The 17,125-nt window shown below is 43.1% G+C and overlaps 1 protein-coding gene across 1 annotated transcript in view; it reads left to right on the forward strand.

Annotated features, from left to right (window-relative positions):
* LOC311246928 (uncharacterized protein) overlaps positions 1–17,125 on the forward strand; it is a 139,983-nt gene that overhangs the window by 79,486 nt on the left and 43,372 nt on the right. Inside the window, exons 11-19 of the mRNA XM_084337183.1 lie at positions 2,207–2,322; positions 2,486–2,603; positions 5,532–5,623; positions 5,730–5,874; positions 9,577–9,677; positions 9,895–10,018; positions 15,009–15,142; positions 15,435–15,482; positions 15,860–15,969. Coding sequence (XP_084193309.1) covers positions 2,207–2,322; positions 2,486–2,603; positions 5,532–5,623; positions 5,730–5,874; positions 9,577–9,677; positions 9,895–10,018; positions 15,009–15,142; positions 15,435–15,482; positions 15,860–15,969 — 988 coding nt within the window. The remainder of the gene's footprint in view (positions 1–2,206; positions 2,323–2,485; positions 2,604–5,531; positions 5,624–5,729; positions 5,875–9,576; positions 9,678–9,894; positions 10,019–15,008; positions 15,143–15,434; positions 15,483–15,859; positions 15,970–17,125) is intronic.

Here is a 17,125-nt window from a genome sequence, read left to right on the forward strand (position 1 = left end):
CAGTTACTTGCAATCCTACATAGAACCTCTAACTTTAAGTGTCTTTGGAGGTACATGGCAGCCTGCAGAAGGGATTTGAAATACAGACAGAAATTTTAAACAAAAACATATCATCGAATTGTCGTCTTAAAGGAATACAACGTTTTGGGAAATACACTTATTTGCCATCTCCCCCAGAGTCAGACAAGAAGATTGATATCAATTTAATATCTGTGGTCTGTGCATCCATTTTGGAGTTATTGGAAGTTGTATTTCTTCACTTTTGACAGAGCTAGGCTGGATGCTCCCTACTGCTTTCAGTCCTTGTGCTAAGCTACGCTAGCATACACCTGGACCTCTCTCTTGGGCTACTGGACACAGAGATTAAACTGATATCAATATTCTTGTCTGACTCTGGAGAAGATGGCAAACAAGTGGATTTCCCAAAAATGTGGATTGTTCCTTTAAACAAGGGTTGTAAACAAATGTTAGTTCCCTCATGATAACAAGGGGAAACCAAGCTTAGCAGTGTGGGTGTGGTCTGGTTTAAGCTCACATGTCATATTCCAGAAGATACAGATCGTCCATGTCTGCGCAATGGAACCAATGGAATCCCTCTATATCTTGTTATTAGTTACCAACACGGTCTCATCAGAAAACATGAATAAAGTACTAACCGACTACAGGAAAAAGGGTACATAATGTACGTTATGTTATAGCATGAGTAATATATTTTTACGTCGTGTATAGGTAATATATTTACATTTGTGGGACGGCTTTGGCTCAGGGGTAGAGCGGGTTGTCCAATGATCGAAGGGTTGGTGGTTCGAATCCCGCTCAAGCCCATGTCCATCCCATTGCCGTTGTGTCCTTGGGCAAGACACTTAACCTACTTGCCTCTTATGAATGTGTATGCATGTGAATGAATGTTGGTGGTGGTCGGAGGGGCCGTAGGCGATGATTATTCGCCACGCTTCCGTGAGTCTGCCTCAGGGCAGCTCTGGCTGCAATTGTAGCTTACCGCCACCGGTATGACTGTGTATGAACGAATAATGGACTCTGTGAAGCGCTCTGGGTGTCATGAAGAGCGCTATATAAATCCAAGCCATTATTACATTTAGTTTCGGCAAAAGTCCAAAACAAACACAGCAACCGGGAGTCGAACCAACAATGATTGTGGTCGTGGGCAAGTGCTCTCATCACTACTAGACTAAGATACCCACCCAGTCCACACACCCTGATACAAACACAGCAATACTATTATGACGGTTATGGTTAACATATAAAGTTAGGGTTAGGGTTTGACATTTATACCGTAATTCCTCTAATAGTAACCCCGGCTTGTATTTGTTTCAACTGTAGCGGATACCAGGCTTGTATTAGGAGGAGGCATGTATAAGAGAGAGGCCTATATTTCTAATTTTCAAACAGATCATAATGAATAAATCAAAATGTTGTGTCAGTTTGAACCCAGTAAAATGTACTGGGTTCATTTATTGAAACCAAGTACTGTATGAAATACGGTAGTAAACAGTGCAATTACAGGTGGTCAAAAAAAGTTAAATAAAGTAAAATAGTACAATCACAATACTGGTATAATAATAATAATAACTTCGTTTTATACAATTCTGAGGTAGGCTTACTCTCTTGGTAAACATTAACACCATACCATTATATGGTATTTACTGCACAGCCAGGCCAGCATATAACAACAATAACAAAATATATTGCCTATGGTAAATCCGTTGAGGGAAATACCGTAATTCCTCTACATGAAACCCGGCTTGTATTAGGAGGCCGGCTTATAATTGCTTAGCTCAACAGCGCACCCGGTCATTAATAGAGACCCGGTTTTTAATTGAATACCGGTTACTATTAGAGGAATTACGGTAGTTCATTTAAGATAACAGATAAAGATAACAGATAAAGGTACTTGCCTCCCATGAGAGCACCCTGAACATCTAATATATGTACTTATTTGTAATACGTACACATTGTACATTTTCGTAAATACGTCAATATATTACTTATGGCTATCAAATAACATACAAACAATATGTACCTTTTTCCTGTGGTCCATTAGTACTTTATTACATATTTAGTACACATTTTAAGCGAGATCGGACTATAGTCACCCATCCATCTATGCATTCATATCCTTGAATATCACGTTTTCAGTAGTTTTTTTACTTTCTCTTTTCCCTGTGTGTGTCTCCCTTGTTTGCAGCCCATGCAAAGCAGAAAATGGATGAGGCAAGCAAATCAGAGGCCAAGTTCCTGAAAATGAAAGCCTGGTCCAAGTCCCGGATCAGACAGTTGGAAGAAGAGATGAGGAAAAGCCAGGTCTGATCACCAACTCTTTACCCTAAAACATTATTATACAATACACTACATTATTATACAATATAAATAAATACATATAACAAAGTGTTCCTTTTATATAGAGCCGCCATGTTAGAATAGGCTTTGAGACTTGTTTTAAAAGTGTCTGTCCTGTTGTTGTTAGGCTGGAGGTGCTCCCCCTGACCTGACAGCCCTGCGGAGCCGCATCACAGATCTAGAGGAGGAGAGGGAGGAGAGCCTCTGGAAGCTGGAGCAGTACGATGAGCTCAAAGCCAAGAATGGTACCACAACTACACACTAATGCCTCTTTTCCATTGCATGGTACCTACTCGACTCTACCCTACTCTACTCGCTTTAGGTACCTGGTTCCTTTTCCACTGCAGGTACTAAGTACTCAGTTTGTCTCCGTGTGGGGAGGCGGGGCTGCTGGTGATCAGCATGAGAGCTCCAGCATAGCTATGTCCGTGAGCTTGGTAGCCCCTTTCGTGACTGTGATGCACCGAGTTAATCCACAGTCACTTGCTCCTCAATAGGAAACCAACCTAGATTTACCCTGAAGAACGGATTCTGGCCGAACCGTTCGTTATACAAGTATCACAGAGACATCTCAAAGGTACTCACAGTTGCACAAGGGTTTCTGACAGAGATACGGGATGGTTTGAAATCTCGGCGTTGCTAATAAACATTTTAAATATTCTTTATAAACTGCTCAAAACGGCATTATTTCCGGCGTTGGGTGCATGATGCGCATGCGCTGTGATCACACCAGGCAGCCAACGCCGGAAATAATGCAGTGTTGAGCAGTTTATAAAAAATATTTAAAATGTTTATTAGCAACGCCGAGCTTTCAAACCATCCCGTATCTCTGTCCGAAACCCTCGTGCTGCTGTGAGTACCTTTGAAATGTCTCTGTGTTACTTGTATAACGAACGGTTCGGCCAGAACCAGTCCTTCATGGTAAATCTAGATTGGTTTCCTATTGAGGAGCAAGTGACTGTGGATTCACTCGGTGCATCACAGTCACAAAAGGGGCTATGAGCTTGGCAAGCCAGAGTAAACACAGTTTTCAATCAATCAATAACAACATTAACCAGACTCTCGTTGTTTCTATTCTGCTAACGCTAATGTTACCTCTCATTGTGTCTATTCTACCTAGGCTCTCGTGTCTATCTGCTAACGTTAGCATTAGGCTAACTAACGTTACCACTCACGTCCCTAACCCCAACAACAAGCGTAACTAATCGGCGATCTTTTTGTCAGACTAAACTCTCCGCTCTGTGGCAAATTGTGTTGATGTCGGTTTTGTTTCATCAATAAATGAGGCAGAATACACAGTGACTGTATCCTTTTTTGTTTATTGCACTTGTTTCCTGCTGCAAACATATAATGACATCCTACGCGAGCCATTCAAGATGGCGGCTTTCTGTTTTCGTTCAGACTCTCCAACGAGTGACGCGTCTCTCTTCTGACCAATCAGTGGTCTGCAGTTTTTCACGTGACTTTACTGGTACCAGTTCTACTCGCTTGGCACACGCTAAGAACCTCGACAGAGCAGGGACTAAAAAAGTACCCAAAAAGTACCTGGTACTTTGGTAATGGAAAACCGAAAATGCTGAGTAGAGTAGAGTCGAGGAGGTACCATGCAGTGGAAAAGGGGCATTAGCTTCATGATTCACCTTTGCCAATACAAACATAGTACATAATAACATTGGGTCTCATTCACCAACAGACTTAAGACAAAAGATCAGACAAAATGTTGTCTTAGTTCCACTTAAGACATTTTCGGGCCGATTTTGGGATTCACGAACGGTCCCTTCTCCTGGATTCGGTCTTAACTAAGAGCAAGATTTACAGGGAGCGCTGAAGAGCAGTCGTAAGTCGGACAGACTGGTGTGCGCTGTGTTCTTATGGGCTTTATTTGGGAGGAATCATAGAGTGATGTCAACTCTACAGACATTATATTATTCTAATTACCTGTTTCATTAGGAGATAGTAGATACTTTATGCGCTGCCCTATAGTAGTATGTACAGTACACATCTTAGCATGACATCTTAAGGCTGCCACTGAGTCGGGCATACCGTGAGCAGACCGGACTCTGCGTGTCCGCAATTGTTTGAGGTTTCAGTCAAGCGTACCACCGCTTACCAATGTCCTACATTTCTCATGCCAGTTTACTACTGTCAACCAACACGCCGAGCAGCCTTTTGTGTGACACCGGTGTGTGACGCCTCTGTGGAGTCTGGTCCGCTGACGCCCGACTCTGGTGGCCTTAAGATGTCACGCTAAGATGTGTACTGTACTGTACTGTAGTAGAACTACAGTATGACTACTATAGGGCAGCGCAGTATCTGCGATCGCCTAATAAAACAAGTCATTAGAATAATATAAGCCTACTGTTCATTCATTACGCACGTAGACTATACAGTGCGCTCGTGTGTGCGTTTGCGTGTGCGTGCTGCAGCAGGTGGCCAGGAGCGCGCAACAAGACGGTATAAATATGGAATATTAATAGTCTATTCCACTATATAGCTATAGTATGCTGTATGATGACGATACATTTTAATCTAATCTAATTTTGATCCGAGATGCCCCACTATGTTACCTGTTTATTGCACAATGTTGTTTTATTGGATTCTATTATATGTTGTACCACTGTATTGCACATCGTTGCGGGCAAGACCACCCGCATTTCATTGTATACTTGTATGCCGTGACAAATAAAACTCTTGACTTGATCCGTCACAAAGCGCTTCAGCGCTACCTGTTGAATACAGGGATCAGCTCATGCAATGCAGACCCTTGTTTTGCACATGGCCCTCATTATAATGAGCTGGATGGGCGTGTCTGTATGCAAATTAATTAAACGAGAACACGCACCCGGGGTTTGTAGCTGTGATCATTTGGCAAGTTAAGACAACCTCTCCACGCGTTGGTGAATCCGGGGGTAATTGTCGTCGGCTTTCTCTTACGACCTTCCAAGGAGGTTGTCATAAGAGAAATCGTTAGACAATGTTGGTGAATGACGTCCATTCACTGGCTTTAGCCTATTATACATACATATTTACTTACTGAAATCAAGGTATTTTTTTGGAACATAATTACTGATATTCAGAAATCTTTGTGATCACACATGATCTGCCGGTAGCTTTGGAGCATATAATAGTATTTTGGTTCCATTTGACTGAGTGGTGTCTGTCTGTGCTGCTAGATGTCCTGGAGACTAAGCTAGTGGTGTACGAGGAGCAGCAGCGGATCCTGCAGGCTGACCTGGAGCAGGTCACTAAGAGAGCTGCCTCTCAGGTGACACAATCAAGTGTTTCTCTCAAGTGTCCAGATGGTCAAATGCCACACTGGAAAACAATGTGCTCATCTTTTTGCCCTCCTTCCCGCTCTCCTCTGAATGTAGGCGAGTGAGTCGGGCAGCGCCGATGACAGTCAGGTGCTGGAGTGGCAGGAAATGGTAGCGGATGCGGTCAGTGCCAGGGACCGGGCCAGGGAGGAGAAGGCTGCCATGGTCCTCCGCATCAGCAACATGGAGGAGGAGAGAGAGGGTAAGGCCACTGCTATGCGGTGAGCATCATACAAATATGTTGCAACTCAATGGCAAGTGAACAGGAAAAGGAAGAAATCAACCAAGCCCAGTGGTTTGTCACCAGTGAGTAGTGACAGGCCCAACTTCAACACAAATATCAAGCTACCTCCAAGTTGTCACTACCCAACCTTGTGGCCAAAGGCTGGAAGGAGAGAGAGAGAAAGTTAAAATTGAATTTGACTATACATTTTGTAAGAAAACAATGTCCAAAGCTATTGTCATATTCAGTAAATGCCAGTCTTGTTTCCAAATCTCCCCCTGTCCCAGTGGGGTTTGCAGTGTTGGACACGGGCCATCCCACAGATACCAGTACATAGCGATGTTCTTGTTGTTGTGTTCCATATTCATAGCAGGGTGGGGCTCCATCCATATTCAAAGCAGGGTGGGGCTTCATGTTTAAAAATATATATATATATATATATACATACATACATACATACATACATACATACATACATACATACATACATACATACATACATACATACATACATACATACATACATACATACATATATATAAAAATCACTCATGAGCTGAGAAATAATCACTGATGGTAGTGAGATATCCGCAGTCATGAGTGGATTGCAGTTAATTTCATTATTTCCTTTTATTTTGTCCTAATCCTCCCCCCTATCTTGACATCACAGAGAACAGATGCGGTTAATTCAAAGTTTATTGTATTTCATTTTCATGCCGAGAATCACATATTATGTCGTCTGTTGTTTGACTGAGCATGATTGTTGTATTATTTTCTCCCCCTCCCCTCTCCCTACCACATCCACTAACGTCGGTTACGATGAGCATTCGGTCGGCCCTGCGCGGCCACCCCCATCTCCAGGATGTATGCCCCCCACCTCCCCATCTCCAGCCCCTGCTCCGGGGATGGGGGCAGCCACTCAGAACAGTTTCCCATCAGTTTTGTGCATGCAGGCAACCCTTCCCCCCCCAGTGCAGGTCTCACTCACTGTACTGCCTGCTGTTTCCCTGTGTGTTGTCTCCTGGGGTAAACTATAGGCAGTACAGGGGCAGCCTGTACTTTAGAATCCATTTTTACAAGTTATGTCCATTTGGTTTCCCCTGTCTTCCTTTTCTGTTTTCTCTCCTCCACTCCGTCCTTCACCGTCTCCTTTCCTCTACAATCCCTTCTTACTTTTCTTTTAACTTTTTATTTAAAGACTATACTAGTAAACACACTTTGGGAATAATTCATATGATTTATTAATGTAACAATGTTTGTGTGGTGGTGGTGGTGGAATGGCAGGACTGGTACTAACCCTGAGAAGATAACTAATGGGGTTAGGTGTGTACAGGCATTTTAAAACTATGAGGTTTCGTGTGTACAGTTTAAAAGCTGTGAAATCACTCCTGAATAGCCAGAAATTCTATGACCTTTTCTGCGAAGTACAGTATGCTTAGAGTGTACACCTAATAGCACACAAATACAGCAACAAGTTCCTGCTACTGCACTTTGATTTGCCTTTATGCCAGTGCTCTGCTTTTAGGTCCTATTGCAAACAATATTCACTTGATGCAGGCCTTCTCAAACGTTGTCTGTTTTTCTACAGTATCTTCTCTAGCAGAGTATCTCTTACTTCCACGAAAATTATGGCATAATGCATTTTTTTTTACTAAATATATGATAACAGATCATCAATATTGTATGCAAATAGACAAATTAGAGTGGCCTGCATCATAGCTTAACAGATGGATAGCCAATGAAAGTTAAGTTAGAATAGTTTGTCTTGTGAAAGTTTGAATGATCACACCTTTGTTTTCTATCCTTTGGGTCCCTGAAGTAACACAATAGGCCCTCCTGCAGTAATTTTGACATGCCATAGATGGGTACATAAAGAGTTAACCACACATAGAATATTATTTGTCTATGGTTGCACCTTTTTACCCATATATGAAGTCAACATGTCTGCTGTGAAAAGGGCCTATTCTGAATTTTCTCTCTCTCTCTCTCTCTCTCTCTCTCTCTCTCTCTCTCTCTCTCTCTCTCTCTCTCTCTCTCTCTCTCTCTCTCTCTCTCTCTCTCTCTCTCTCTCTCTATAATTCACAGTTAGGCATAAACAGGACAACGCCCACTTAAAACCAGAGGAAGTGTACTTTCAAGACATTGTAGCTTTGACCTGCTTTGGCTTACTGAGTGCTACTCGTGTCTCTCCTGTTAGTTATCATTCCCACTGCCTCGGTCAATGTAGGTGAGCTCCTGCCCTGTATAAAATGTGGCAGGTTTGCTGCATACTTAATGGTCAACCTTTCAGAGTCGGGTTCTATTCTGCGTCTATGATCATAGCTTCCATATCACATAACCTGCTTTGCCAATTGAACCCTTCAGAGGAAAAACCAAATAAGTAATTTTTTTATATTTTTGGACAGTCCATGTATTTATAGTTGAGAAGTCAATCCAAATCAGTTGGGAGTGTCAATTTAAGAAAGTACTCATTACTCACTAAAAACAGTACTCTACTGTCTTTAACTATGACTGCACACAATACTCCCAACTATTGTTCATCTGAAAACCTAAACTGGACTTGTATGGGTTTTTCAATGGGAATTGGTTATACTGCATGTACCTGATGGCCCTCATTGCCATGCTTTTGTATTAACACTGATATGGCATGCTTAACCCAGCCCTGCTCTCATAACTTGCCTACACTGAAACCCTTCCCTCTCCTCCACTACCTGTTTTGAGCCCCCCCCCCCCCCCCCCCCCCCCCCCCGTCTCTCAACTCAATATCTACCTGACGTCACAAAACCGATGGGAACATGTTTTGTTTCAAATTGTTTTTCGCTTGATCAATTTGTTGTTTTTCTCACCTGCACCCCTTTGCTGCTAAATCACCGACACTCTAAAAACTTCAAATCTGCACCCAGTCAAGTTCAAGAGCTGTGATCCCTGTCCACTCTGCCGTCCAAAGACACTATTGTGAAATTTAGATATCACCTTGAACTGTGAAAATGGGGCCCCTCCTCCTCCCGCAGGCACTTCCAACCTCTGTCCTCCATGTGTTTCAATACAGCTTGTTTTCCCCTTGCAATGCAAATGAGTAGTGCATGGTTCTGAGCAGAACGCTGCCCGCAGTACACATACAATCACAGAGATTTGTACACAGGAGTGCACACAAGGGAGGAGTCTGGAGTGCCTTTCTCTATTCAATTCCCTTCTCTCCTTCTCTCCATCTCTTGTCTCTCTTTTCTTCTTACTCTCTTTCCTAATCTGTTTGCTCTCTCTCCGTCTCTCTCTCTCTCTCTCGAATCAGCGACTCTCGCTGTGTTGTACCCGTGTGTCTGTGTGTGTGTGTGTGTGTGTGTGTGTGTGTGTTAAATAAGCGTAATAACTGTAGTGTTGAAGTTGGAGTGCTTTCCTGTCTGCCTCTTCTCTTCACAACATCCAACACCACCTGTTCCTCGTATCACCCCTCAAACCATTATCTTCCTCCACACCCTGTCTCTCTTTCTCTTTCTCTCTCTCTCTCTCTCTCTCTCTCTCTCTCTCTCTCTATCTCTCGCTCTTTTTCTTTCTCTCTCTCCCTCCCCCATACCCCTCTCTCCTCCATCATAAATGCATATCTATAACCCCCCCCCCCCCACTTCCCCTGTGGCACAAAACTGATTGAGGATGACTGGTTCTTTCCTGGCTGCTCCGATCCAGCGCTGGCCAGTCGGCAGCAGGAGTTGGAGGAGGAGTTGGCCCAGGGTCTTGGCCCACACAGGGCTAAGAAGCTGTCAGCCCCTGCACAGCGCAGCCTACAGGTACAAAAACAGGCTCACAACTGCATGGTTTAACAGGAAGAACAACATGTGGTTGAGAACAACAGTTCAACTTTCAGGTGTGTGTGTGTGTTGCTAGACTTGCTAAATGGATTTCAATGAGGTTGTAGTTGGGTCTAGTACTTCACATACTAAAACAATTTGTCATGCTGATGAGGGCTCACTGCTCTCTGAAACAAGTTTGTTTCCCCATGTGCAGGAGGACTTTGAATTTGGTGGCCAGTCGTCATTCCAGGACCCACGCAGTGGCTCAGAGAGCACAACCCCAATGGAGGGGGAGAATATGGGAGGTTGGTGGCCCGAGTACAGTACCCCTGACACAGGTGTGAGGCCCGCTAGACAGTTTACGCTAGCATGCACATGGTCCGTCTGGTGTAAATATTTTCACCCAGCCACCATTTTGGCTCATCTTCAGTTGTCATTGGGTTGATATATTTTTGTCATTCATCAACATAACACTCTGCCGCTTTTTTAAATGTATTTATTTTTGTTTATAAGTGTGGGATTGTGGCTGTTTTTTTCTTTTCTATTCTAACCCATTAACCTCTTAAGCACTAGCCATATTTTCAGAACATTCGCCTAAAAGTACATACCCAAGTAAATGGAAGATTGCTCCACTTCTACAAGGTCCATTTTCATGTTCCTGGTATATAGGGACATTTATGGACCTCAGGGAATGTATTCCCAGTATCAGAAATATTGTGTCTGTTACTATGCTTTAGTAAATTGTAATGAACCAAAGGAGAATTATACTTTTCCTTAATTTTCTTTTATCTTTGATGGTGAATAACACCATGCTAACATTGACCAGATGTGGAAAATTGCCACTGAGCTCATTCAGCACCTTCTTGAGATCAAGTGTACAAACAAATCTTTGTAGATGCAGTACTGGCTTTTGCCACCCGGACACATGCAATTTGAATATAGAATAAAGAATATCAGGCCTATAAATTACCTTATTAAGTCATACATCTATGAATCGGGCCAAATCTCTTTCCAATGGCAGAGTTCAATCTGGATTTAGTATCACCAGGTGCCCGTAACAGGGCAGCAAAGACCGTGAATGAAGTAAAGAAGTACAGTTACTTTTTTGTAATGAAAAATGCTCTGCCATTGACATTCACAGAAAGGTAAAGAAACAAACTAAGTTCTATTTTATGGCAATAACGCTCAGTTTTCGTTGAAGATTTCTTTGTGGCATTTTATTGCTTTATTTCGGATAGGCCCGGCAGAGAGGAAAGTTAGGAGACGATATGGGGGAAGACATGCAGCATAGGTCTCCGGGTCCGGGAGTCAAACTCGGGATCGACTGTGTTACACTGCAGCGCAGTTACGTTGTGCGCCACCCTGGCGCCCCAATAACGTTCAGGTTTATTCGACCCGTGAGACATAATCACGAAAAACAATGTTAAAAAAAGAATTCACACCAGACTGCTCCAAGTTTGACATGGGCTGGCGTGAGCTGGGTAGTGTAGTTTTATGAAATTTGAAAGCCCATCGAAAGCCCTGGGTCTCCTCTTTCATAGGACTACAACCGCTTTCATGACTCCTTATTTCCTCATGTCTAATTCATCCGGTTTCCACCGGGATGCGCAGAGATATTTATGAACTCATATTTAGCTAATAACACTTAAAATCATTGGTAAACAGGGGCGGTCAGGTGGCGTAGCGGAGATTGCACTCGTCACCAATGCAGGAGATGCTGGGTTCGAGCCCAGCTCTCAGCATTGCTACCAGCTTGGCTGGTCGTTCATACTAATACAATTGGCAGTATTAGGGGGTGGGAAGCTGGTGGGTGAGAATTTGGCGTTGTGGCCAGCGACGCCTACAGGTCAGGTCTCAGCGCTTGCTCAGCGGGGGCAGGACTTGGTGGAGATAGCGTGCCCTCCCACGCGTTACACTTCACCAAATGAGAGTCCTCGCTGCCAAGTGAAAAGACGTCACTGGCTGTCGCCGCACGTATCGGAGGAAGCGTGCGATCGACTCGGGACGCCCTTGTACCGACTCGTAGGAGAACATGCGAACAACAACCAGGTAGGGGAGGGGGGGAATTGGCACAACGACTAACATTGGGACGGGAGAAAAACAGAGAAATTAGAAAAAGAAAAAAATAATCATTGGTAAACAAACGTAGTGCTGAAAATAATATACACTTTGACTGCTGTTTTGATAGGGTTAGGGCAGGGGTCTCAAACTCAATTTACCTGGGGGCCGCTGGAGGTAGAGTCTGGGTGAGGCTGGGCCGCATCAAATATTCCACAAAAAGAGTTTCAAGTATTCAAAAAAAAAGTACAACTGATCCAATCTTCTCAATCTTATCTTCAGGCTTCTCAGTGGTGTCAGTGGACTCATCCACAGCTATGGAAATGCACTGTGCCAGTATTTCAGTTATTCTGGTTGCTGTGCGATCTGAGGGGGATTTGCTTTTGTTTGCCTTCAAACATGGTCTCCATCACTTCAGTCATACATTATTTTCAAATAGCTACCGTTTCTTGGAATATAGTCACATAATTGGTTTGGTGCTGGGACCAGGGGAGTAGCTGGGGGGGAGGTTAGGATGATTCCAAGGGCCCAGCAAATGCCCCACATTTTTTTATAGATTGGGGGCCCCACATTTTTTAATAGATTGGGGGCCCACAAATTAATACTTTCATGGGGCCCAGAATCTCCAGCTACGCCCCTGGCTGGGACTCAGGATGAACGCATATTTTTCCGTCCATTCACCTCTGAATTGCAGTCGACTTTTCTTTTTTCTGACCATCTTTGAAAATGCCATATTTTTCTGCTGGCTGCCTGCTGGCGAAAATAGGCTAATAGCTACATTTATCTCACTGGGAGCGAGTTTACTCTAGATGCGCTGTCAACTCTGCTCCGACTTGAACTGAAAGAGAGAGACGACATGCAGTCTGTGAAGACCCGCCCTACTCCCCTACTCTGCCTCTGATTCGCAGACTGTGGCGGGAAAACCGCTGACGGGACGCGTATGTGATTGGACTAGACTCGTACACAGACAGACAGTGGTAGTGCAGCAGAGGAGAGAGATAGCGAGGATGCATTTGCTTCCACTTTACTTGATATCACTCCGGAATCACGTTTCAACCAAGTCACTAACATAACGTTGCTGTCATGAGCCTGCGCTATGGTAGCCTACAAGTGATAAAATAAATAAAACGTCCAACTCTCGCGCAACGACTCGGCAAACAGTTGCGCGCGGGCCGCATTAACACTAAACGTTGACGTCCACTAGGGGGCCGCAAAATATCATCCCGCCGGCCGCAATTGGCCCGCGGACCGCGAGTTTGAGACCCCTGGGTTAGGGTCTTTACTCTTGGCTACATTTGAAAAAGAAACGCAACATTAATTAATACGGTCTGTATTGGTCGATTTATGACGAGAACAGCAAGGTCCCCTACAGCTTATCAGGTTAATTCCCACAAATCCTGCTCTTGTACTGAAGAAGCGTTATCACTGCTTTGAGACTTCTCCATACACATAATTAGCAAAGACATGGTTGACTACGATAGGTAGTTATTTTCTGTAGTTATTTTCTTTTTAGATGCAAAGACAAAGTAGCATTTCTATGACTGGTGATGTCACTAACTCAATCAGAAACTCACTCACTCATGGTTAGCTGCTCTGCCCCTTGTGGCGGCACACACTTTGCTGTGTCCTTGTTCTATTAACTAGTCAGTGCAAACTGTAGTTGTTGAAATAAGGTTGACACCCAATTGTTACTCATAATTTGGCCAATATAGAGACAGAAAAAGTAACGGTGAAGCAACACACAGCCAGTGGAAGTGCCCTGATGCGCACAAAGCACCAGGAACAGAAGCCAGTTTCTTTTCAGCACCCCCTTCTTAACAGATTATGCCCTATTCTCACCCAAAGCAGCCAAGTCTAGCAGCTTCAATTGCATTAAATTGGCTGCATTCAGTTAATTTCCATTGTAGAGGAGCATATGCAACCACAAGGTGCATGATGGGAAGGGTCGCTGTGAATAGGAAGGCGTTGGTGTGGCTTGTGCACCGTAACAATTCACTTGAGTTAAACTTTATGCTAATTCATCCATCCAAAGCAGCGCACATGCCTTGCGCATGCTACATTAATTAATACTGTATTAATCTATTTATGACGTGAAATAAATCTTGGCCCGGTACGGGGCCCCTCGGGCTTAAGGGGTTAAATGCAGTTTGAATTTGCATTTAACAAGGGGCATTAGCTTGTTAGCCCCTTGTTTGTCCTTTTGGTACTGTAATACTGGTTGAATTTCATCCCACAAGATAAACACGTTAGAGAAGACCAGAAATTCTGGTCTATTTGCTCTGCCCTCGGATTCCGTCATACACACACCCATTATGTTGGTTTGCAGCTTGAGTTTGAGCTATATTTGTTTTTGGACATGTGCATGCTGGTTGAGCTGCCTAGCATTTGGCTCCATTGGTTGTCGTTCATGTTGAGTGCACTGAACTCTTATCAGTTCAAATAAATGTAGGTGAAGAGATCCTCCTCATCAGTGGTAAGTGTTTGGTTTTTCCATCGCTTGCATGCCCTGATCCTTTTCTTTCCCTCATCTTTCCTTGTTTCGTGACTCATGGCAGTGGGTTGTCTCATATGGTGGAGGATGTTGTGGAACAAAACCAAAACACATACTGTACGCACAAAAAAGAGAAATTATTTAATTTGTGTTTTTTACAAAGCTATCAATTCAAAACAAGATTTTTTGAAAAGTGGATTGTGTTTTTTGGTTGCTTGATTCCCCTAACCTTTTACCTTATCTCTCCCAATTTGGGTTTGCATCCTCAATGTATTTCTTTATTTCATTCATCCTCACTCACTCATTCATTCAAATTACTATCAATGGCTACCTTTGCTATTTCAGTTTGTTACTATTTTTCTACTCATGGACAGCTTATCAGCTGTTAGTTCTGTTCACCTGCACTTTTCAGAGATTCATCATTACAATTCAACCCTTGCACCGAAGAACCATTATAACTCTTGTTTTGAATTGTCTTGGACAGCCCATGTATTTGCATTTTTGCAGTGTAAATGAAATGTGATATACAGTATCACAAGAAAGTACTCTACGGTCTACTGTTAACTATAAGTGAACACAACACTCTTACCATTTGTAGATATGTACCATTTCAATAATGTTTGAAAACAGTTCCTCTGAAAGCTTGAAACAGAGTTATATGGTTCTTAGTCTTGAGATAGTTATGAAAAACGTAACTCAAACAGCCGCTGATGTTTGCGATATTCTCGCTTTCTGCTCTGTGACTCCCTCCTTCCCCTCCACCCTTCCCTGTCCTGTAGGAGGCTTGCGCTCAGTAGTCGAGGAGTTGGAGTTGGAGAGGAACCAGCTTCAGGAGCAGATCCTGGGGCTGGAGGATCGTTGTCAGGACCTAGAGGACCGGCTGCAGCTGCAGGCACGCATCGAAACGCTACAGGTACGATTTGGTGCCTCATGGACTTTCATGTGGCTCATTCTCAACTAAATCTACCCCACTTGTCAAATAATTTGTCTGATGCATACTCTTTGGAAATATCATTTTAATCATGACCTCACATGTACACCAAAAATCACACATGCATGATCATTTTCTTACATTTTTATTCTTTTTGATTCCTTTTTTGTTTACCTCCGTTTTTTGGATGGCTTTGCTTACAATATTTTGATATTCAGTTAATTGCATGTTTTCCCAGAGGTCTAGGATCTTGTAACAAACCCTTCTAACACAGGTGACGTTTGATGTAGATGAAGAAGAGCGGCCATATTGGGTCTCTCAGGTGTGTTTGTGTGTGTGTGCTAGAGAGAGCACCTCCGGCGGTGAAGGCTAATGGTTTGGTGTGCTTGTTTAATCCTTGAAAAAATTTGTATTTATGACTTGCAAGTAATTTTATAATAAGCAGGTGCAATGTTTTGCCACAAATTTATTGAGTATGGCTATTCAATTTCACCTCATTACTGAGCTATCCAACCATCATGAAAGGAGCATGCACTTCTTAATATTAATAATAACATTAAGCATAATTCATTTTGTGGCTCCTTCCATGCTGTTTTGAGAGCACTGTTACTCTACAGTGTGCAGTGAGTGTGACTTTTCCCACGGCTTTGAGTGTTTGGTCTTTCCATGACCGTTTCTTCACTGCCACCTCCTTTGCAGAATGAGTCAGAGAGACTCCAGGGCCAACTAGCCAGCCTACGGAGTCAGCAAAACAGAGATGCAGAGAAACACCAGCTACTAGTCACAAGTCTCAATGAACAGCTCAAAGGGTAAGCTAATATTTAAAGATGCAATAACTTTTTTCTAACTGTATTTGTTCAAATTTCCAACACTTCTTATGAACACCTGCTATCAGAAGGTCTTGTCGAGTTACTGTTGTTTTACTTGATCAAAGAAGCTTCCAGCGTGATGTGAAACGTTGTTTGTTGAGGGGGAAATCAAGCAGCCTTATATGGTGTATGGTAATCTTTGTTTCTTTTCATGAAGTTATTCTTGTGATGCCAGCACTGATTGAGAAAATATTTTTTTCCTACTCATTCAACCCTGCACCACCAGCAGCCACTCTGTTGTTATTCCATTGTTTATTTTCTTTGTTGACTAAACCTGGCCTGTGCTTTAGCTTCACCGGTTTTATAAACCTATGCATTTAAAAGGTATTTTCAGCAAATCTCTTCATTACATCAATATTCTGCTGTCAGAACAGTATTATGTTTTGTAGGTGAAGTATTTACCTACCTTGTTTAACAACCAGTCCATGCTAAAAAAAAAAAATCTCTTCGCTACAAGATGGTGTATTTGAAAGGATCACTTTGGCGAAACAAGACACGGCTTTTGTTTTGGGAGAAATTAAGAGTTTGTTTAGAGTGGATCCATGATGCCCTCTAGTGGACAGAAAATAATCATTGCAGGGCGCTAGGGCAATAGTATCCAGCTGCACAGCCAGAGAGCAACGCTCTCAGGGCCGAGCTGTGACGCATGCTTTTTTTCCGTAGCCTCTGTGAGCGAAGACGCTCTTTGATTGCAGCGAAGAAGAAAAAGACGCTCTCCGATTGGCTAACCCTAACTCTAAGCATAACCACGTCGAAAGAGGGCCTAAGCATAACCACTTCGAAAGAGGGCCTAAGCATAACCACTTCGAAAGAATGCCTAAGCATAACCACTTCGAAAGAATGCCTAAGCATAACCACTTCGAAAGAATGCCTAAGATAAGATATTCCTTTATTGATCCCCTTAATAAAGCATAACCACTTCGAAGCAGAGAATATATGTACAAGGCGGAAGAGACCCTTCGGAGCTAAACCAGTCAGAGAGGGTCTTTTCTTCTTCGCTGTACGCGGCCTAGCCAATCAGAGAGCGTCTTCGCAAACAGAGGCTACGGAAAGAAATCACGCAGCTGTGACCATAGATATATATAGAACACTAGAT

Source organism: Notolepis coatsorum (genome assembly GCF_963971535.1).
Source record: "Notolepis coatsorum genome assembly, chromosome: 20".
NCBI classification, from domain to species: domain Eukaryota; kingdom Metazoa; phylum Chordata; class Actinopteri; order Aulopiformes; family Paralepididae; genus Notolepis; species Notolepis coatsorum.